The sequence below is a fragment of the Pelecanus crispus genome, chromosome 3 (genome assembly GCF_030463565.1).
Source record: "Pelecanus crispus isolate bPelCri1 chromosome 3, bPelCri1.pri, whole genome shotgun sequence".
Classification (NCBI taxonomy): domain Eukaryota; kingdom Metazoa; phylum Chordata; class Aves; order Pelecaniformes; family Pelecanidae; genus Pelecanus; species Pelecanus crispus.
In genome coordinates, this window is record NC_134645.1 from 105,703,646 (window position 1) to 105,726,975 (window position 23,330).

At 42.0% G+C, this 23,330-nt stretch overlaps 1 protein-coding gene across 7 annotated transcripts in view; it reads left to right on the top strand.

Annotated features, from left to right (window-relative positions):
• The window catches only part of GCLC (glutamate-cysteine ligase catalytic subunit), a 36,112-nt gene extending 19,467 nt beyond the window's left edge, over positions 1 to 16,645 (top strand). For 6 of the 7 annotated variants that reach the window (XM_075708577.1, XM_075708578.1, XM_075708580.1 and 3 more), the window contains 12 exons: positions 530 to 588; positions 680 to 816; positions 4,211 to 4,285; positions 5,124 to 5,240; positions 6,113 to 6,251; positions 6,800 to 6,912; positions 7,590 to 7,682; positions 8,418 to 8,522; positions 10,664 to 10,745; positions 10,842 to 10,945; positions 11,048 to 11,168; positions 15,002 to 16,645. In XM_075708577.1, coding sequence (XP_075564692.1) covers positions 530 to 588; positions 680 to 816; positions 4,211 to 4,285; positions 5,124 to 5,240; positions 6,113 to 6,251; positions 6,800 to 6,912; positions 7,590 to 7,682; positions 8,418 to 8,522; positions 10,664 to 10,745; positions 10,842 to 10,945; positions 11,048 to 11,168; positions 15,002 to 15,207 — 1,351 coding nt within the window. In that variant the 3' untranslated portion in view covers positions 15,208 to 16,645. The remainder of the gene's footprint in view (positions 1 to 529; positions 589 to 679; positions 817 to 4,210; positions 4,286 to 5,123; positions 5,241 to 6,112; positions 6,252 to 6,799; positions 6,913 to 7,589; positions 7,683 to 8,417; positions 8,523 to 10,663; positions 10,746 to 10,841; positions 10,946 to 11,047; positions 11,169 to 15,001) is intronic. The other variant, XM_075708583.1, reaches the window with a different exon arrangement.
• Positions 16,646 to 23,330: the final 6,685 nt, after the last annotated feature.

Genomic DNA, 23,330 nt, shown 5'->3' on the forward strand with positions numbered 1-23,330 from the left:
TGTGCTACTGCAAAACTGTTTGCAGTTTGAAGTCCCATGGCTAACTGCTTCCATCACAGTTAATCCAGCACTTGCTCAGGTGTGTCACAGCAACATCTCAGTGTACTCAGTAACTTGCACTAGTTACTCCGAAACGGTGCATGCTGTCAAACTACTTGTGTAGTCTGAGAGGGGTTTTCATTGTAAGGCGAGACTTCAGAGAATGAAGATCATTCTATTTAAAAACTAAGCGTACCTTTTCACTTGCCTTTGCATTCTGCAGGTTAGTAGCCTTCTACTTCTGCCTGTTGTATCAGCATAGTACTGTGAAGTCCGTCAAAATAAGACTGTCTTTACTGAAGAAAAATTCAGTGTTGTATCTGTTATAGTCTATCTTAAACTAGGAAAAGAAGCATCCTGAAGGAAAATGCTCAAAATAAATAAAAAGTTGACATTCTGAAACCCTGAGAATTGCTGAGAAACGAACTGCAAAAACACTTGCATAGAGATAAACTTTCAGATGTTTCAGCAAACTTTTTTTTTCTTGTAGTACACTGACCAGAAACATTCGGCACCGAAGAGGAGAGAAGGTTGTGATAAATGTACCAAGTGAGTAAATTCAATCTATCTTTTTTTCTTTTTCAAAATAATTGTTCAGTCTAATGCTCTGAGTTACTGAGTACCTGCATTTTCCACCCAGTATTTAAAGATAAGAACACGCCATCACCGTTTATCGAAACGTTTCCTAATGATGATGGAGAAGCAGCAAAGGCAGCTAAGCCGGACTATATATACATGGATGCTATGGGTTTTGGAATGGGAAACTGTTGTCTTCAGGTAAAATGCGTCTGCTTTCAAGATGTTACTGAATGTTGTCTTCCCTAAACGCTTCCCTTTTTAAGACTTGCCTTATGTCTAATTTCTCTAGCTTAATTCAACTGATGCATTTTCAGAGTGGCAACAGGGGGAATAAAACAACAAATTTACTCTTATACCTGGTGATCTAGTCTTAAAATCCAGGTTTGTTTGCTTCCATTATGTTTATTTTCTGCTAATATTCAAATGTAGTTGGATGCCTTGCTGAAAGGGTTTCTTGAACTGGTCAAACCCTGTTTGATCAAGCACCTGCTTCTGGAACTGTAGCACTTTAGAAGTTGAAAGATCATCTTCCACTGTGGCCTTCTTTCAGGCATGACCAAAGGAATGGAAACTGAGCTGTCTTGTAGGAATGTCTGGGGTTTTTTGGTTATTCATTTTGCGTTTTTTCCCCTCTTCCCCATTCTTAGAACAGCAAAAGCAGGGAGTGACAAGAAGTCATTGGAATATCTTCAGAAATAAGTAGCTTTCTCCTGCTGTGTAATTGTACTTTATTTACAAACGGTATGAACTCCTGTATAAAATTTCTCATTCTTAAATGTTTTTAGCTATCTGCCAGGAAGTCGTCTTCTCACTGCTTGTACCATGAACCTACCAAATGCACATGGGTAGCTGTCTTCTGCTACTACATGCTGGGAGACGTTCTTGGTTCTGTTTTCCTCTGTTAACACATGCCCGCTTTTTATCGTTTTCATTCATTTGCCTGAGACTACTCTTTTACAGTATCCTCCGTTTAAATCCAGGTGTTGTATCTTGGGAGTGCTTTAATCCTTTCAATATCTGTTTGTTTTAAATGTTTCTCTAGCATAGTAACCTGATGCTAGGGACTGATGCCTTAGGTAGTAGCGATGTATTTGACTGTTGATAAAATCTGCCTGTTGCCACCGCCGTCTTGGAAGCAGAGCTAAGAGGAGGCTAGTGTTAAGTCTCTAAGGGATTAAAGGAAATTCTCTAAGCTCTTGTTTCACAGCAGTGGCAGAAATAACCCCATTCAAAGCACTTCCCTTTGAGATTGAGAAACTACAAAAGCTGAATAAATAAAATGTTCTTGACGGCAGATAAGTATGATTTCTTGTCACTAAGGGTAAACTAGGGAGAATCTGATGAAGCAGTAAAGTGTACATAATACTGCGTGGTTTCACAAGGTGTTAAGTTTGATATGGTCTATTTTCTACCATCTCTTTCTTATTTTAGATCAATAAAAGAAATACAGCCTTACTCTTCAGACATTTTTTTAAGGAATACCTTTTTAAGGAATACCATTTTACTCTTCCCCATTCTCGTAATCAGTGGTCAAATTCAAATTTGGTGGCCTTGTTATCATCAAAGGGAGAAGGAAAACGAGGTTGGCAGGTGCTATAAGCAGCTGTTTGTGTATCAACTGATAATTCTTGATAACCAACTAGAAGAAAATGTGTATTCCCCACCTATTTTCTGTAAGGTACTTTGCAGTATGCATACTTCCTTCTGTTTTTTTCTGACAATACACCAAGCTACAGCGTGGCTCGATACGTTTCCAAGGTTAAAAATAACGTCGCGATGAGGTCGGCTGGGACAGCCCGCGGCAGCGGTGGGGTGGGAGGCGCTGCCCCTGCGAGCGGCAAGGCAAAGCGCGGCGTTCCTGCCCCTCCGGAGGCTTCACGTCCCTACGCCTGCCGAGCCCTGTGCCCCGGCAGCTGCTTTCGGCAGCTCTTGCCGTGCCTGTAGCCCTCCTCGGGAGAAGACCGCTGTGTCCTTTTCCTCTGTAATGGGATGTTTGTCTACAAACCAGGTTGAATCCCAGATTTAATGTGATTTAGAATAAACATAAAAGTGAAGGGAAGGTAGGGAAGGCACTGTGTCAGGGAAAAGAGTGTAGGCTCCCTAGTGCTGGAAGTCCAAAATTAGTGATGAGAAATCATACTTAGCTGCTTCTTTGCGAGAGAATTAAATAATCTTGTATTTTCAAAGTCTGTTTTGGTTTGGTTTTTGGGGGTTTTTTTCTGATAGACATGGAAGAAAAACTTTCTCTACCTCACACCCCTTTTCTAACTTGGGATGTTTTCATGAATGTCAGCTGAAGATTTAAAAGGACAAATGAACACAAACAAATCCTATATTCCTCCTACATCCCCCTGCCCCCTTCCCCCTAAAAAAAAAAAAAAAAAAAAAAATCAATCCACCACTAAGCCCACCAGTGAACCTGGGCATTTTGGGGTGGGGTATTTTTGGGTTTTTTGTTTTTTTTTTTTTTTTTTGCTTGGTTGGTTGGTTTTTTTTAAGGCTTACTTGGGGTTGGATTGGGCTACAGAGGCAGACTGAGATGAACCTGTATGTTTTGTGGGACTCTCTATTTGTAATCTGTTGAAGAGGAAGATCTGTATTCGGCTGGCATTCTTCAGGACAAGCTGCGATGGTGATTTAGAGCCGAAGCCTGTTGTGCGATGTTGTGGTAGTGCTACAGGGGTACACTCCCATCTAAGTTACCCTCTGATCTATGAATATGTAAACTGCAAAGAAGGAGAGAGAGGCTTTTAATCTGTTTAGTGTCTTTTAACAGTTTTGCCATGATTGATCCCCCTCTGCATTTTTAAAATGCATAAGTGTTGGTTTAGGAAGTCTGAGGGCAGACTTCCTAAAGGGCAAGGTCTGCTGCTAGAAATGCATCTCGTGTTTGATGCTGCTCTGAGCAAATTTCACCAAAAGTTGCAAAGAAGTTGTATTTTCAGTGGCCTATGTGTGGTAGGGCTTCTGCAAATAACACTTCTTTTCCATCTTCTGCTGTGTCCTGGCATCTAATACAGGCAAAACTGGACCTTTTTTTTTTTTTTTAATAAAAGTTACAGTAAACATGACAATACTTATTTTTCACAGTTTTCCAGGATCAAAGAAAGGTGTCTTGAAATGTTCTTCAAAACAGAATTAGCTGTCACATAAAACAATTGTTACATCTACAATAGTTTCTGACTGTTGCTCTAAGTAGGTAGATTCCTGGCTTATTTCCTGAAGGTGCATTACCAACCCATGCGTATTGTAGATGTTAACTCAGTTTTCTTTGGTTCTGGCAAGTGTTCGTATATTTAGCCTCACAGCCAAAGTATTGTGGTCTGAAATCTTTTAATGAACATGGAAATAGTGTGGAAATAAGCTTGTGATATAAATGCTGCTGATAGATGGGGCAAACATTTGTCCAAGAATTGGGGAGGGGGGGCATGACCTACACAAAAGACCCCACCCAAAACCAACCAAACAAAAAAAAAAACCCATAAAATTCTTGGGTTTTAAATCGTTTTATTATATCATTGATTCTAAATCTAAGACTGTGCTTGCGCTGTGATTATAGAAACTGTGATGGCAATTGTACTTCTTCCAACAGGTAACATTCCAGGCTTGCAGCATTTCTGAGGCAAGGTATCTCTATGATCAGCTAGCCACGATCTGTCCCATTGTGGTAAGTAATGGACTTCTATCACTCAGCTCTTTGTTGTGCAAAAGCCACTACATGTAAAAAAACTAAATTAAAAAAAAACCCTTTGAATGCTACTCAGAAATTTGCTACTCTGGGAGAAGTGTCAGTCTCTTGCTAGGTTGTCACAGGAGCAGTGTGACTTATTTAATGTCCAGATGACACCACAGAACGGATGATGTCTGCTTCTTCTCCTCTGCCCTCCTTCCCGCATGCACGAGACTCCTCTTGAATAGTTCTAGAAATACATTTGGGGTGTTTTTTCACGAAAACAAGACAAGCTCACACCTTAAAACAGTTTTTAATTTTTCAGCTCTGGTCTGGTGTTACAGAGGGTTTCAGCTTAAGTTGTTTAAATCTGTCCTGTTTGTAAGTATAAACAGGTGTTTATAACAAATGTTACAAAAACAAAGTATTGGTGTGGTCTAGGTGGTGAGCAGTTGTGTTGCTAAGGTGCTTGGCCAAACAAAAATAAACAAAATAAAATGATTGTCAGCTGAACTTTTGGAGTTTGGAAGTCTGTGAGCACAATACTTGCTGGTTTTTCACAAAATTGCTTCTGCCTGTATCATCTTTGTGTTCCTTAAATGCTGATCTGTAGAGGTAATAAATTTGGAGAATGTGAGATGCCACTTCAATAATACTAATACCTTCATCTGGACATTTTCTGGAGATAGCAGTTGAGAGATTTGTGGTTGTATGGACTTTGGCCATACGTTAAATGGAAGTATATACTTCAGTTACTTCCGAACCAGCGGGGTTGTATTTTGCTTTTGGTTCCTTGGCTTGTCCTTCGGTTTCATATCAGGCTGCTTTATTTTAGATGGCGTTAAGTGCTGCATCGCCATTCTACAGAGGTTACGTGTCTGATATTGACTGTCGCTGGGGAGTAATCTCTGCATCTGTAGATGATCGAACGCGAGAAGAGAGGGGGCTAGAGGTAAGTAATGTTAGGTAGTAGATGTCTGGTTTTTTTCAGGTGAGAAAGTTAAATCTCCTTTAGTATCGAATTCTGTTTGTGCTCATCAGAATCCCCAACAAGGGAACGTGGCAGTCTTTGTGGTAAATATAGGAGAGATGGTATAAACTTTCGCCTTGGTTGTATGGTTTACATTAGCAAATACATTTTTTTAGTTAGGAATGGAATCCCAGTAGAACTTGTCACTCCTCCACAGCTTGCTGAAAAGGTCACCCTGCGATGAAACTTTCCAGTCTTGTGATTGAGCCCAAAAAGCAAAAATTGCTTTGGATTAAATAGCAGGTGCTGCAGAGTAATCCAGTAGTATAAACTAGAACTATGTGAAAAGAGCCAGTTGTCAGAACTTGAACTTAAGGAGTTTCTCTAAGCAGGAATTGGCATTCAAGGCACTTAGAAAATTACAGAAAATAAAAAAATAATTTAAAAAAATTTACTTGAAATATTTCTTGAACTACCCATTTTAAGAGCATCTCTAACAATGTGTGCATAGTGAAACTGTACTGGGCATGTGTTGCAATAGGTATAATAATGATTTCCAGGTACTTGGGGTAATGGTATATTACATCAGGAAAATGTTTCCACTTTTAGAGAATTCTGGTCAATGTGTGATTACCGTTTTTTCACTCAGATACATACATCTGCAAACAAAATAGTCATAATTCCAGGATCGCTTTCTATTAAGCCTATTTAAGACTCGTGCTTTGAATAATTTTAATTGAGTCTGTAGGGTTTTTTAAACAGGATAATAATTCTCACATAAGTGTCATTAGTGAGCGAAACTTAGGTAACATTGTTAACAAGCTGTTAAAATATTGTATTCTTAAATTATATAGCCACTGAAGAACAACCATTATAGAATCAGTAAATCCAGATATGATTCCATAGACAGTTATCTATCTGAATGTGGTGAGAAATACAATGACATTGATTTGACAATAGACAAAGATATCTACGAGCACCTAATAAAGGAAGGTAAGTGTTTGCTTCATTACGAGCAGGTTAAGAATTATGCTTGCAGTGTGTGGGGTTATTTTACATTTTCGTTCTTGTTTGTTTCAATCACTGTGCACTCCTCAGAGTGGCTCTTACTCAGGAAGTATCTGTGTAGCGTGGTCTTGAGAGTTTTTTAAAAAGTACTTGTTTGTAATGGAAACTGTCCCTTCCAGCTTGAGAAGCTCAGTGTTTGATGCATTAATGTTTTAGCTTTGTGGAGAGAGCAGAACTGCTTTAGGAAACATGGCACAGAGGTGCATCAGAAAACAGGAAGAATGGCAGCCACACCAATATTCAGCTGCCATTTCCAGACAAGAACCTGTTGTTTTTTGGGTTTTGGTCCCCGTCCCCCGCCCCTTCTCTTTAATCATTTGCTTCCTTCCCGAAGTCATCATTTAAACTTTAACAGGATGTGGTGGGCTGAGGTAGCATTGCAGAGTTGGATGTTTTCAGTTTTGTAAAACAAATCGTTTCCTAGAGCCTGCTTTGCTATGTGTGAATTGTTTATTTGAATTTTCATTTTGTAGGTATTGACCACCTTTTGGCACAGCATATTGCACACTTGTTCATTCGAGACCCGTTGACTTTGTTTGAGGAGAAAATACATCTAGATGATGCAAATGAATCCGACCATTTTGAGGTTGTGTCTGATTTAGAGGAATTTAATAAATATATACATAAAATTGCTTATTCTCGGTAGTACTGCTTAATTGAAGGATGGGTATATTAGCTAAGAATCTTTTTTTTCCTGAATTTTTCACTTACTGAAAAATTGAGTAGCATATGACTTTGCAGTTATAAGCACGCTTGTTTCTTTGTTTTATCGTTTTTTTAGGAGAAGGTGGTGGCTTAGACTTTAAACCAAATAAAATATGAAGAGCCCAAAGTATAGCTATGTATATAAGTGTTATGGGGAACTGTCTATTTTTATGGCTTCCTACAAACTGTTTTGCATGACACTTAGGTATAAATGTCTCTCTTATACAGCTTTATGAAATAATAGCTATGGTAATATTAGGTATTTTTAGTTTGTGCTGCATCAACTGCTCATAAAAAAATAAGTCAGCTAAATCTCAGCCTGAGTATCTTATACGTAATCCTCAAACAAAATAGCATGAGAAAGTGTAAAGTATTTGCTCCTAGGATGGGTTGTTATACTGTGGTTTTTAGGAAGTCATGCCACTTAGTTTGGAAGCGCTTCTCTAACTTGATGGGCTGTTCCAGGGAAAATATTAGGACTCTAGTATCTACTGCTTTGATTATATTATAGAATGATGCGTATCGTGATTGTGACAGATTATTTCATGTGCTTTGCAGAATATCCAGTCTACAAACTGGCAGACAATGAGGTTTAAGCCACCTCCTCCAAATTCAGATATTGGATGGAGAGTGGAATTCAGACCTATGGAGGTAAGGAAAGCGTCAGTGTGCACAAAAGCATGTTTCCTTTTTAAGTGGAAAAGTACCAGTCATGCTGCCATCCAGTATCAAACCCTTACTACTGATGCTGTGTTTTCCCCCCTCTGAATTGCTAGATGCAAGTGAAGTGGACAGCAGTGTTTAATCAGACATGGACTGTGGGAATGTAACTGACAGGAGAATCCACTGCAGCACAGCAAAGCATGCTAATGGATTTGGGGTGATGGGAAAGGAATTAGGCTTGTATTAAAGCAACAGTAAACAAAGCCCCATTTAGCTTCTAGGGACGGTATTTCTCCAGTACTTTTCCTGGTACTGAACAATTCCACTGTCATTGTTTTGTTTTTCACAAGCACTTTTATAGCTGTCTATCTCTGAGCTCTCTGAATTTAATCCCTTTAAAGTGGAAATTTAAAAGCTGTTACACATTTGTAATTACACAGAGAGCCTGAAGGTGCAGGTTATTAGATAGTCTTTTGAAACGCAAGTGTGTTTTGGCATTGGATTAAAGGGTTGAGTTTGAAGTGTGTGCATGCATTGTGCATTTGAAGTCACTGCTGATGATTGTAGGTCGTGCATTGACATCTCTGCTTGTAGAGCGTGTGTGAATACAAGTACCAACACGAACGTTCGAGTCAGGCTGTTTTAAACTCTCCCAGATACCGATCTACTTCCATGAGTGTGTTCCCACTAAAGTAATTTAATCTCTAATCCTTTTATGTCTAGGTCCAGTTAACAGACTTTGAAAACTCTGCATATGTTGTGTTTGTGGTATTGCTAACCCGAGTGATTCTGTCATATAAACTGGATTTTCTCATTCCTTTGTCCAAGGTAGGTGTGAAAGATCAGATCTATTAGAGCCAAAGGCAACGTATTTGCATCAAGTCTGATTTTTATCCTCTGCAAGCTAGGAGCTAACATTTGTGCACTTACAGAACGGTCATTTTTATCTTTCTTTCAGTTTTCATCTATACCAGTACTTTGAATCAACTTCAGTTGTACAGTATTAAACAAATATTTTACTGTTGTCTTATGGAATTAAGTTTACAGACAAATACTGTGAGAATTTCTGTGGTGCCTAACAGTGTCTGACTACTGCAGAAATGTTGAGAAATACCATTGTCACAAGACTGTTTTGAGACTGGGAAAGGGAATGTTTCTACCACTTTACATGTGGGGAAAATAACCTGTGTCAAAATAAAAATGTTAGATACTTATTTTAATATGGCTGTTGCCTATGTCTTGTGTTCTTATTCTCTATTTTGTTTGCATCTGGTGGAGAGGGAAAGGATGAGTTCAGCATGCTTAGTGTTACACAGTATTTGAGTGAAAACAAATACTGCTGATTCTGGTCACAACTGTGACTTGGTTTTAGACAGAAGAGCCATGCAAAATGTGCTTTTTCCTGAATCTTGTCCTCAGATTGTTGAACTGTTTTGGGTGAAACTGTCCTCGCACATCTTCTTTCTGAGGCGCTTGACCAGAAAATGTCTTTTTAAATGGATAGTCTTGCAATGTTATAGGTAACTTCAAAAAAGGTCTTGTAGTGCAGAAGGCTTTTGACAGACTGTATACTAGAAAATACTGCCAGCGCTGGCTGCAGCATAGCAGTAGTATCCTGCGGCTTTTCTTAGTGTTTTTAATTAAAATGGAGAAAAACACTGAAGTTGTAAATTAACAGTAATCATACCATACATTCGGTATGATTTTTAAAAGGAGAAATTATCTTCCTGATGTCAAGGAGTTCAGAATTCATAAATAATGCAGCAATTTAGCACTTACAGTGCATAATTACATTGTTTTTTGGAATGTCTCAAAAGTGCAGAATTTTTAACTAATGAATACCAGTTAAGACTGAAAAAAAGAGATCAGGTGCTGAAAGAACCTGAACAGAGTTGGGGGGCTGCGGAGGCATAAAATTGCTTGAGCTTCCCAAGCAATTTGGCTGGTAATGCAGCACCGAATTGCACAACCATTAGTAAGCCTGCCTCTTTCAAGTAAAATAATACAGGTTTATGGGGCTAATCTCACAATAATCTTTGCTGTCTGAGTGCAGTTGCACTCCCATCAGCTAGGACTGGAGTTTTAAAACAGCCTGTTGTGTAAATAGGTTTCATAATATAAAATGAACGAAAACAGACTTTTGAAAACAAAGCTTTGAAAGGTAAGAAGTGAAGATTTTGCATTGCCCTTAATTAAAGGTCGAACAAAGAATTCAGCAAATCATATCCCTTCTTCTGAAGACAATACAGTAAAGCTAATGTCCGAAAGCTGTGATGTTAATTCCCTGAGAACATACTGACCAAAGAACTTGGGCCAAATCTCCCATCCAGAAAGACAGAGCAATGCTTATGTCATTTGCAGAGTGTATGAGCAGAGCTTTGTATTTTGTAGACTTTGAGAAGCCTGCAATTTAAAACTTCTTTGCTAGTAGTCTAAGTTTATCTAACTCTCTTAACACGTATTTGGGTATGGAATAGATACAATTCCCATACGAAGTTACTGGAATTCTGTTTCTGAAAGTTTGTTTAATGCAGTGGTAACTCTTCTAAAGATGTCAATGATTTTGTTAATAAAAGCAGCAAACTATGGCTAGGGAAATGGCAATTTTCTTCTTCTGTACTCATGTAAATTGCATCTAAATATGCAAAAAAGTCCTCCAGATGGGATGCAACCTGTTAATCACAGCTGTTCCTGTGTTTTCATCCAAACTTAAAAGATTAGCGTAGCGTGTTCTAACAGAATACCGTTACATTTTCTGCTGGAGACCTAATTTCATAGAACATCATCTCTGTGGTTTTGCCCGGGACCCCTGAAGAATGAAATAAAACTTATCTCCACGGCTTGGCCTTGTGTAATGAAATAATAAGAAACACGGTAGATGTTTCAACTAATGAGACCAAAACATGAGGGTTTGGGAGAATCCTAATTTTCGAAGATGTCGCATATCTCTGAAATGCTTCTTTTGCCAGGTGGATGAAAACATGAAGATGGCCCAGAAAAGAGATGCTGTCCGGCAGGGAATGTTTTACTTCAGAAAAGATATTTGCAAAGGTATCACAACAAGCAATCTGATTAACGCTGTTGTGGATATTTAGTGCATCTCTTGCCTTCTAACTGTTTCTTCCTTTCCCTTTGTCACCCATGAAGCTGGAAACGCTGTTGTGGATGGATGTGGCTCTGCACAGAACGGGACAGGCACCGACACGGAAGAGTACACCTTAATGAGCATTGATACAATTATCAATGGGAAGGTCATAGCCTCTTCTACCTGGAACACGCAACTTTCCCCTCCATTTCGCCCTCCCAGAAACCAGATCGAGCGTATTTTATGCTGACTCTGTTCTCTTACACAGGAAGGAGTCTTTCCTGGTTTGATCCCAATTTTGAATTCCTATCTTGAAAACATGGAAGTGGATGTGGACACAAGGTGCACCATCCTAAACTACTTGAAGCTAATAAAAAAGAGAGCATCTGGTATGTTTGACACTTTTCAATGTTGATTTTCCTGCCATTTTTCTACTTCGACAGTAATTGGGCTGTTCTCTAGTTTTCAGTTGGGTAAAACTGGTGGCAGCTGTGGCTGTCTGGTTAAGTGTCGAATCATAGGAGCAAAGGACCAGAGTACGTTCTCTGGCTTAAATCTGGTCCTGTCTAATTCTGATTATGTTTCGTGATCCATTTTAGAACTGTAATTAGGAGCAGTTGGTACAGTCACGCTACCCCCTAAGCTGTAACTGTATCCCCAAGCCAAGATTTCTCTTTTCAGCACCACTTAACTGCTGCTTTTGCCAGTGTATTGTCCACTTTGTAGTAGTTTGCACATGTACTAACCCCCTTTGCCTGTCACTTAAGTGTTGTAAGCATATGTGAGGCTGGGCCTGATAGCCTGGTGTTATTGGTGTGACTCCAAAGCGTGCTGCTCCAAAGCATTCATAAGTCTAAATTCTGGTATGCTAGAGCACGGAACCTTGTCTTTAGGCCCCTGATAAGAAAGTCCTTCTGTAAGTAGCAAAACTCTTTCAAGGCAGAGCAAACCAGGCTCTTCCCCTGTCTTCCCTATGTTGTAGTGTTTTCAAAGACCCGCAGTATAATGACTCTTTCTGCTCCTTTTTGAAATGCAGCAGTGTAATGAGTAAAAGATGCAGGCTAAACTTTAATTCAGAACTGGGCACGTAGCACAGCCTGCAGCTGCTTTATACTTTTCTATGTGCAAATCCCTTGTATGCCTCCCTTGCTGTAAATTTAGCTAGACAGTTAATTTTAGTCTCATGACTAAAAACATTTCCCCCCCCCCCCCCCCTCACCAATTTTAAACTAAAGTTTTGCATTCCTTTTCAATTCTTGAAAATTGCTCTAGAAGCTTCTAGATAAAGACCTTTTTAAAGCTGAGGTGGATATCAGGACTTTCTCTTGCCTGGTAATTCAGTACTTTGGCAGTACTTCAGAATGGTAACAAGTTTTAATTAATTACAGCTTTCATTGTAAATGTTCTTTCCTAAGGCTGCTTGTTTGTAGGAGGCTTCTGTCCCTCAGGTAACACATACAGGGATTTGATGCTTGGCTTAACTGAGAGAGAGAAGAGAAGAGAAACTGGCAGGAAGAAAATGTCTGAGGCACATCAGCCCTCAAAATAGCAATGCTTTCAAAATATCCCATTGTTTGTTGTTGGGCTTTTTCCCTTCAGAAAAATGCTGTTAAAAAAACCAAGGAATGTGTAAGTCTTTTAGAGGTTTTTTCCCAAGAGCTAATGACCTGGGCTTGAGCCCCTGGAGCCAGGTGTTCCCCTTCCAAAGAGTAACTTTGCTACCTGGTGCGAAGCTGCAGGCATTGCAAAAGTCAGCTCATGTATTTACACAGACCTAAAAGGTGTGAGAGTGAGGTAGATAGTTTAGGGTTTATATCTTAACTCTGATGAATGGAAATGTTTTACAAATGGCGTGTCTTAAGAACCAGAATTCACAGAATAGAAAGCATTATGCGCTGTATTACTGTGCCATGATGTTTCTCGGTTGCGAGCTTTGGATTATTCCAGTTTACTCTCAACCTTGAATCAAATGTTCCTGAACTGCAGCCTGTCTAGCATGAGACGTGTCCACAAAGAGTGGTCGTTTTTCAAATTTCTCTCCTCAAATGGTGAACACTGAGCACTCATGAGAGTTGAACGCTGGCACCTTTAGCTGCTGTGTCTTTAACCTTGACCTGACATACTTTATCTGTGCTTCAGTCGCATCTTCTCTTGCAGCACAGCTAGGTATTGCCCTCCCGGTCTCCGTCCAGCTGGTGTGTGACTGTCGCCGCTCAGTGAGGCTACAGATTTGCTAGGCAGGCAGCAGCTGCTCACCACCCCCAAATCTGAATGAAAGCAGTATTAAGATAGCAGCATCAAGTGATCCTTGTCCTGACGTGTTCTCCTGGTTCCTGGCTGTCTGCAGCATAGGTGCTTTCTCAGCCAAAGGTGGTGCAGTAATCGTGGTGCTTGATGACCATTTGCAAACAGGATTTCCATGATTGTTACCTTACCCTTCTTGAAGCAGTTACACTTTTGGTCCCCATAAAGTCATACAATAAGAAATGCCACAGTTCTGTTATATGTTCTTTGAAAAATGTAATTCCTGTAGTTATGCATGTTTAAATGCTCTTCCCAGTTATCTCCTGATATGGCCTCTAGTTCCTGCGTTGTAGGATGACGTTTCTCTATTCCCTTCTCATCAACATTCATAATTTTGCAAACTTTTTGAGTATATTGTTGCTTCTGACCTTGCAATTCCCTTTGTCTTGTCTCTCCTCGCTTGGAAGTTGTCTCACACCTTTTGTCAGTCTGTGGTGCCTTTTCCCGATACTCCAGTGTTCTTTGAGAGCTGCACGCTGTGTTCATGACAAAGGGGCTGCAGACTTACACGGGTACAAAGGATTTGGGGCAACTGGGCTGCCTCACCTCTCGGTGTCTGTGGTCGTGCGAGCGGGGCTGCTCTCCCATCTCCTCCTGCACTGACGGCCTGCAGTGGCTTTTAGTCCAAAAATGGGTCTTTTTTTATGGTCCGCTCTGCTCATCTCCTGGCCCCACTGATTTTGTTGCAGGCCCCCTGCTTCCTGTTGGTTTAAGAAAGTTTTCATGTGAGTTTTGAGTGCTTTCAACAAATAATTCTTCTTGGGTATTTTTTTTCTGCCTTCTTTTTATATGGAAGTGTAAACTCTGGCCTCATTTCTTTAAAACGTGACTTCTGGTTTTTGAGGGACATTTTTATTTCTCATAACCTTTTTTTATTCTGCTTTTCTTTCCTGTACTTTTCAAAATTTTTCTGATTTGTGTTCGTGTACCTCTGTTCAAAACCACTGATCTTTAAACAGTCTGGGATGCTTTTTACTTTTCATTTGCGAGTTCCTCCTTGCTTTCCCGAACTTGAGTCCTCTTGCTTTTTATACTATTCTTAACCAAAGATTTCTGTAGTGGAAGCCCTTAACTCTTCCCACTCTTACAAAGAAGCTGAGGTTCCAGTAGCTAGCAATGAAAGTTTTGCTAGGCTCTTTGAGCATCCCATCAGCCTACCTTAATGTCTCACTGTCAGAGTTACCTTAAACTTGTACTAGTTAAGGTTTGCTTGCATATGCTGCATTCAGGAGTGAGATTCAATGGCCTAAACACTGGTGTCCAGCTGGCCTCCAGCTGCTACTTTATAGGGATGCAGCTCTCCTGCAAGTGGTGTGTGCCATTTGATGACCCTGTATAGAAATGTCAGGGACCCTTAGGCACCTGCTGACTGCACCATGGACTGCATAGTGAGGCAGAGGCAGGGTGTGCAAACCAGGAGTTGGTACAATGAAGAACCTGCCTATTTTTGCTAGGGAAGCTGCCAGATGGAGAAAGAATAGTAAGTCAAGGCAGACAGAGTAAAGCTAGCAGCTGAGTTGGATGGATCAACTACAAAATTATTTTATAGTTGTTGTAGAGGTGTCTATTGGTTTGTTTCAGCCAGATTCTCTGTTAAATTACATGTTTAAGACCTCTTGCTATACAGTCTGTTGGTAACTCCTGTTCCAGTAGCTACTTCTCTCTGCGCTGTCTTGTTACAACATCTGAGAGTTTGAAGATCACACCAGATGAGTAGGTTTTAGACTATCAGCGATACGTCAGCTTAATTGTGCCTGCAGTTTAGCCATGTTTAACACAAAAAATATCCATATAGGAATGTCTTTCTCATGAAAGCATGGACTATTCGTTAATTGTGTATATAATGCATAGAACTTTAGGTGTCGTACTGTTAAATTAGATGTATAAACTGTGAAATTTGACTTCCCCTTGCCCACAGGAGAATTAATGACAGTTGCTCGATGGATGAGGGAATTTATCGCACAGCATCCAGACTACAAGCAAGATAGCGTGATAACTGATGAAATGAATTACAGCCTTATTTGGAAATGCAACCAAATCGCACAAGGCCAGGCAGAGTGTCCTGAACTATTGGGGGTAGGATTTAATAAGAAGCAAAGTGGAAATAAAACTGGCTCTTTGTAATGAATGAATGTTTCTTAAATAATAGAAAGTTTAAGCCTTTTAGTAAAGCACTAGTAATGATACTGTGAATCTGGTACAGTTTCATGGTGTGAAGACCAAAACAGGGATACTGCACTATAAAATGGGCCAATCTGCCTAAATATTCATTTAAGGCATCCTAAAATGGGCATATTCTTATTGTTAAGGTTTATACAATGTACATGTAAATAGTAAAATATTTTTATGATTAACATCAATGTATTTTAATAACATTGTATCTAAAGTTATTGTGAATTAGCTTGTAACTTTTTTATGCTTATTCTAGAAGGAAAAATCGTCCTGAACAGCTTTGTAAATGTAATGGTACTTGTATATTATATTCATTCCAGTTACTGAATGTTTACTGTAATGTTTTTTTTAACCTGGAATGTGCTAAGTAATTTACCTTATTGTGTAAGAAAAAAAAAAAAAAATCTTCTGGACCTACCTGAATCACAGATACTTCTTCCTTCCATTTGGGTTTTGAAAGTATGTAAGAACAGATAAATGCATGTGCATCGCATTTGTTAATCTTTACAGCAGTTTCTCAGTTGCCACAAGACCTGCATCCTCTCATAAACTGTAAAACTTAGAGGAACAGATCTGTCTTTATTCAGATAACGCGAGTCTGCCTGTCTGCAGGTGCATCTTGGTGGGGGAGGTTTTCCCGCTCTGAAGTAAATTTGTATGCTACCGCAGTTCAGAAATTTGCCTGATGATTTAACAAAAAAGCAGTACCGGGGGAGATGTGGTGAAAGAGAGGAGGAAATGAGAGCTGAACGTAAAGTGCTGTCCACAGAGGAACCAAGAGAGACCTGCTCTGGACTTTAGCGCTCCTTAACTGCTCTTTCTCCCACGCTGCTGCTGCTCCCACAGTTGACAGTGACTGTGGCGCAAAACCAAACACCTGTCCATTCTTCCTAAAGGTTGAGTTTCTCATTTGTCATTCATTATTATAAATATTTTTGTCAGCATGTTTATTCCTTATAAGGTACTTTATGTAGATAGCTGAGGCACCTACATAGGTGTAGGTATGGACAACTTTATCCCCTCCAGAAAATAGTCATAAAGAAATCATGGAATGCACTAATCCTTTGAATTGGGAGCCAGTGCTGGGAGTGACTGTAAAGTATTTAAAATTTAGCCATTGCAACTGTAAATAAAGCAAACTTAAAGGGGCCTTTTTGATTTAGCTTCTTAACTGACTTCTAGAAGTGAATTGCATTATGGGTAGATTATGCAAAGCTTAATGTAAGCATATATAAATACCTAAGGTGTAATGATTTTTTTTAAAAAGAACTAATGGAGAAACTGCAATGAAGAGGTGCACTAAGAAGAAGCTTTTATGTACTGACATTAGACTTTGTTCTGTGTTCATAGGTGTGCTTTAGAGAATAAAAAGAATGGGTTTTTCTTTTCCTGCAGTGGTGAATTTGTTTTAATCAAGATGTAGACATACGTTAATTTAGTTTCCGTAATAAAGACATAAAAATAAAATTTGCGGTACGTGTTGGTCGCTTGCATGACTTGAACCCACATTTTCAGATTCAAAGAAGGAGGAGTTGCGTACCTGCTTATCCAGACTCACTTTGTTCATGATGAAACTTCTGTGGACTCGTGGCAAATGGTCTACCACCCCTGCAACAGGAAACTCTGTCTGACCGCACAGCATCATGTGCTATGCTCGGAAGACCCCTAAAAAAAAGTTGGAATGTCTTCCTGCTGGTACTGCATCAACACATGTCCTTTTTCCCTTTCAGTTGACATTAAATCACTCTTCTGGCCTAGTAGGTGGATGCTCTCCTGTAAGTGAGAGCAAATTTTGTCATGATGCCTACAAGCTGTGGCTGGAACTTTCCCTCGTGAGTTCTTGTATGCATGTTTTCAGAAAGGGTGAGAAAGGTCAAACACAAAGCTGCTGCTTGTTTGTGGAGGTGTCCATGGTTGCGGTATCGAAGCAGCTTGCGTTCCCTAGATGAAGAGTTAAGGTATGTGCTCCAGCCTGTTCTTGATGGTGTGGCACGGTGAAAGCTTCTCACAGGGTAAACCAGAGTTGCTCCAGGGAGGGGGCAAGCTTTGCCACTAGTTTTGAATATACCTTAGAGGCGGCTGTGTGGTGTCTGCACCTGCTCTGAGGTGCCAAAGCAAGCCCTAGGCCAAGCCTCAAGCTCTGGCTGACCTTTTGCAGAGAGCATGAGAAACTCCCTTAGGCTACGTATTCAGGATTTTTGGTCTCGCAGTGTCGTGGTTTAGCCCCAGCCAGCAACTAAACACCACGCAGCCGCTCGCTCACTCCCCCTACCCCAATGGGATGGGGGAGAGAATTGGAGGAGTAAGAGTGAGAAACACTCTTGGGTTGAGATAAGAACAGTTTGATAATTGAAATAAAATAAAGTAAAATAATAATAATAACAATATAATAATAATAGTAATAATAATATACAAAGCAAGTGATGCACAATGCAATTGCTCACCACCCGCCAACCAATACCCAGACAGTTCCCGAGCAGCGATCGCTGCTCCCCGGCCAACCCCCCCCAGTTTATATACTGAGCATGACATCATATGGTATGGAATAGCCCTTTGGTCAGTCTGGATCAACTATCCTGGCTGTGCCCCCTTCCAGTTTCTTGTGCACCTGGCAGAGCATGGGAAGCTGAAAAGTCCTTGACTAGCATAAGCAGTACTCAGCAACAACTAAAAACATCAGTGTGTTATCAACATTCTTCTCCTACTAAATCCAAACCACAGCACTATGCCTGCTGCTAGGAAGAAAATTAACTCTATCCCAGCCGAAACCAGGACACGCAGTCATGAAGCGCTTTCATGGAAATAACCTTTCCAACAGCTACCTGAGCAAAGGGAGGGGAAAAAGCACCGAGTACCTGAGGTGAAACGTCATTGATTCCTTGCCCAAAGACCTTAGTAATGCGTCAGTCATGGCACTTCCCATGATCGCTAATGGGTTGGCCCCAGTTCAACCCCAGTAGTTTGCTTCACGTTTTCCACTCAGTTTTCAGCTAGAAGATCCTGCTCCAGAGGTCTCAATGCTATAAACAATACCCTGATGCCCAGTTTTGTCTTGAAAGTCAAACTGCTTGAGTACAAGTGTCTTTATTTCTGGATTACTTTAGCTATGCTTTTATCATGGCCTAAATCTTCAAAATGTGGCTCCTTTTGTGTGTGCACAGAGCTCTGCAAGCAGTTTGCCTTTCTGGGAGTGGTGCATCAGCAGCTTGGTACAACACTGTGATCCTGCAAAAGCAACCTGACCTCTGCGAAACAAGCGGCATGCAGCTTGTAGAAGCTGCACTGAGGTTTCTTGAAAAATGACCTCATCTTTTGCTTGCAGTCATTCTGTTTAATATTTTTAAGCGGATTATATTCGGTGCGCTGATAGGGTTTTGCAGCAAATTTGAGAGAGACCTCCTGCTACGTGGGAAGCTGGTCACAGGAGCGGTGAGAGCTGAGGTTCTTTCAGCAGCTATCTGGATGGCGGGAGCTGGGTTTCAGCAGGACAAGCATTGCTGCAATCCCTTCCCAAGAGCCAGGCCCTTCCTTCTAACTGCGTCTTAAGGATAAACAGCAACACATGTGCATGCAAAAATATGCTAGTAAGGATGTTCTCTACTCCAGGAGAGCAGATGAAGAGACAGCAATGCAATAGTTCCCCTTGCTGCAGTGGGTATCAGAAGATGGCAGTTGACTAATGCTGAGCAGCACAAGAACCTGTGATTTATGAGAGAATAGAAGCAAGAACGTGCAATTTGAGCATTGGAGCGGAAACCCTGGCTGTCTCAAAGTCTGAAAGACCTGATGCTTCGTTGGAGTTTTCTTGAAGCCACTTTGGGGAGAAACAGAAACAACATTTTACAAACAGTGACCTTTGCGATGAGCGTACTTGCACCCTGATGGAGGAGGGGGACAGTGCGGCTCCTGGGGTGGGCAGGTGGCAGAGTAGCAAGTTTTGTGATTCTCGTCATGTGAGCTAAACCAAACCTGTCCTCACAGCATCGTCAGTCTTGCTATACCCTCTTTGTCGTGCCCTTGCACTGAAGGGCACCAGAGTGCGTGCAATCGGGAGTGTTTTACAGGAATGAGGTCTGGTTTAAATTAAAGGAGAGCTGATCCGCAATGTCTCTTACCTGTAACTCTGAACCGCTAACACCAAAAGGAGTCAAGGGCCCCATTTCAAATACTTGAAAAAAAAAAAAAAGATAGATGTGAAGGGATTAATAAATGAGGTTTGATTCCTCTCTTTCTCTGTGTGGTGGGTTGACCCCAGCCAGACACCCACGGCACCCACTCGCTTGCTTCCTCCCAGTGGGACAGGGGAGAGCAGGAAGAGCAAAAGCAACACAGCATGTGGGTTAGGATAAGGGCGGTTTAACAAGGGAAGGAAAGAGGAAAAGAACAAGTGATGCAAAGGCAACCACCCACCAGCAGCCCGATGCTCAGCCCATCTCTGAGCAACAGCCGCCCTGGAAGACAAAACCCCCACCTTCCTCTGCTACCCCAGTTTTATAGCGGATCGCGGGCGCCATATGGTACGGGGCATCCCTTGGGCCAGCTGGGGTCAGCTGGCCCAGCTGTGTCCCCTCCTGACCTCGTGCCCACCCCCAGCCTACTCGCGGGGGGACAGAGTGGGAAACAGCGGTGGCCTTGATGCTGTGCAAGCACTGCTCAGCAACAGCCCCAGCCCCGGCGGGTTATCGATGCTGGTTTAGCCGCAAGTGCAAGGCACAGCACCGCGCAGGCTGCTGCGAGGACAGGGAAGGCCGTCCCAGCCAGCGGCGGTCTTCTGCGGCCACGTTACTTCCCGGTTCCCTCGTCTGTCCTCCTGCAGCCCGCACAGCAGCACTGTGAGCAAGAAGATGGGATACTGGGTTTCCCCGCTCTGACCATGTGTGCTTAATGTTTTCTCTATCAGGATTCAGTGAGCTGCAAATTAAGGACTGAATTGCGGTGTCCTCGGCATGCAGATCAGGTGGGAGAGGATGCTGGCAGTCCTGGGTGTATCCCCCCGGGATGGCCACCTCCTGCATCCCCCACTCCTCAGGTGAGGGGAAAGTGGTGCTTAGCATTTTCTTATGTAAAACATCTTATAATCAAAATACTGTACTGATGCCAAAGAAGTGAACCACTCCACAGCATCATGAGATAGCAAAGTGCTTTCTGAATTCTCCCAGAGAGATCAGGAAGGAGGAAGGGGTAATGAAGCAAAGAGAAATAAAACAGCTCGTTTAAGGTTATGCAGTACCAGAGAAGTGAAAATCCCTCTGCAAATCCTTCTGAAAATCTTGTCCTTTGCGGAAACATACTGGAACCACGGGGCTGACACTGGCAGAGGTGGTGCAAGGATTTGGTGCTGGATGGGACTGGCTTCGGAGGGCTGCAAGGAGAGCCATGGCTGCTTAAAGCCTAGGCAGAGCTAGAGCTCCAGGGGCTGCGGATGGCAAGTTTAGAGCAGTAATCTCCAATAAGAGCATCTGACCTAAGGATTTCTCTGGTTTTGATCCAGCCTTTTCTCCCTCTTTGTGCAGTGCTCCACGTATGTAGGCGTAACTGCAAGGGGAATTTCCATCGCTTTTTTCCATCACTTCATTGAGGAAAAATTTAGTATTTTCTGTATATAGAAATAACTGTATATAAAAATAACTGTATTTTCTTTTGAAGGCCATAACAATTCCTGCATGTACTGGATAAAACAACTCAGTGATTCTCAAATCCTTGTGATTGCCACAGCATTGCTTTTACTGACTGCTGCGGGCAGGTAGTGAGATCTCCCCGGGTTTCGGCGTGTGGGTGCACGCCCTCGGTGCCTCTCGGCGGCGGCTCCCGTGGCCGTTCAGCAAAGCCCTGGAGATGGCAGCAGCAGAGCTCGTACCTCTGCCGCTGGTGCTAAAACCCACAGAGCTCTGCTCTGCTGTGCTCTTCCCAGGAGTCTGGAAGTTGAAGGCGCCTTGTGATGTTTGCCATCAAGCTGTAATGTCCCAAGGCCCCGGTCCCAGAGCAGGTCTGTTTGTGCAGGGAGGGTCAGGCTGAGCACCGCCGCGGGCTCCTTCTGCAGGTGCCCGTGCATCATTTTGGCTGTGATTCTCTCAGGGCTGCGGTGTCACCAGCCACGGCTGAGACGCCGCTCCCCGCACTTTACAAACACTCCTCCTTTTCCAGCTATCACTATGATTTGGTGGCAGCACAGCCCAGCTTTTCCAAACGCAGGTAGCAACGTTTCCCAGGCATCCCCAGAGAGCTGGCTTCCCACATTGTATCCCTAATAAACAAACATTGAAATTACACAGGAAAACGTGTTTCATTTAGAAATCTGCAATTTGCTCATATTATTTATTAGAAAATCTACTGAAGTGAATGCAAATTTCCTCCTTTTCTGCTACATAAATTTGCATGGAATATAACGTTTGCACTGCTGTGCCTTAGTGAACCTACCTCCTGTCATCTCAGGGGCAATTTCTTGGTTTCTTTAAGGTGGCCACTATATTTAGTGTTTATCCCTGTGGTCCTTCTGAGCTTGAGGAGAACAGCAGCTCTAATAAACGTCTGTGGATACTGGGCAGTGAGTGACCCCCCAACTCACAGTTTTGTAGCTAGCAGCACTCTGCAGAGCCTAGTAAAAAAGACATTTGAGGCCAGTATTTAAAGTGGGAACACCACATATAATAACTGTTCCCTGGAACAAAATTCTCCTAGACAGGAGACTCTCCTTCTTACAAGATTCTCCTAAAAAGCTGAAATCAGGAAGGCTTTGCAGGCTTCAGGGCTCTTTGTCTATTCCCTCTCAGGTAGGAGGATTCATTCTGTAAAGCAATGAGAGACGTAAATGCAAGTTTCTACAGCTTGCCTAGCTGTAGGTCCCAGACATGCTCTCCTCCCACCGCTTTGCCTGCAGCCCAAATTAAAAAGATGCCTGCCGTGCAGCTAACAGCGCCCCGTCGGCAAGCACATTTCCAGGCAGAAGCCCACCTGGTTTCTGGTAGGACTTTATCAGAGTTGACAGATGCAATATTTATTCCAATCATATTGGCACATTATAATGGAAATTGTTTCCTGAAAATGTCCCTGATTATTTATACCCTCCCAAATCAGCTTGGGGAGTGTAAAGGCTGTAAGGTGGGTAGCCATAAAGGTGAACCTTGCTGCAGGCAGTGCTGCTGAGCCACACTCCACTTTTGGGTGTTTCTCCTCACTGAGATACCACCATTCCGGGCAGAAATAAGGTGGTATCCACCAGCATCGTACTTCACCGGAGCTGCTGACAGGTTACAAGCCTTGGCAGCAGCCCCACCGAGTGCCCTGCGGCTGAGGGAGGTTTCCTGCTGCCTGCACCGCTCACCCTGCCATCCCCGCTGCAAGGGCTTAGAGATGGGGGCGACAGCATCTCCAGTCCCAAAGCCTTTAACCAACACAATGTCGTTCCAGAAGAAAAGTGTAACTGTCCATAAATGCTGGCTACAAATTGAACAACTGGGTGAAATCCTACGGCTTATGTGAATCAAGAAATGTCTATATGGTCTTTTCTAAGACTAACATAGAAAACAGTCTAACTGTTAATTTAGCCCTTGAATTTAGTTAAGTATCTCAAAGATATTCCAAAAACTATCCCTGTTACATGACCTAAAGGGAAAGCTGTAATCACGCTGGCAGTGAGAAGGTAAAACTGACCCCAGTGAAGCAAAGTGAGGGTAATACCCAGAGACATGTTGTGCTCAAAAATCACAAATGAAAGTGTCGGTGCATGATGGGTCCTCGTCATTGACTTCCAAGAGTTTGTGTTCTGGCTGGAAAAATGCTAGTTTATAAAATATTTAAGCAACAACAACTGTTCTTACCTTGGAGAAAGTCCAAGCGCCTATTGAATGCAATTAGATGAAAAGAAAGCAGGTTTTTATGAGGATGAGGGTACAGGTTTTGATGAGGCATCTTAAAGAGTGCCTTGTTACCTGACTAGAGCCAGTCCGTGCGGAAGCAAGGAGTCACTTCGGGCATGTTGCTATGGCAGGTCATGTTCAGAAGAAGAGGCTGGGGGCAGCAGGGAAGAAAGTGCAAAGGAGTGAGGCCCATTAGCATTGGCGTCTCTGAAACGTCCC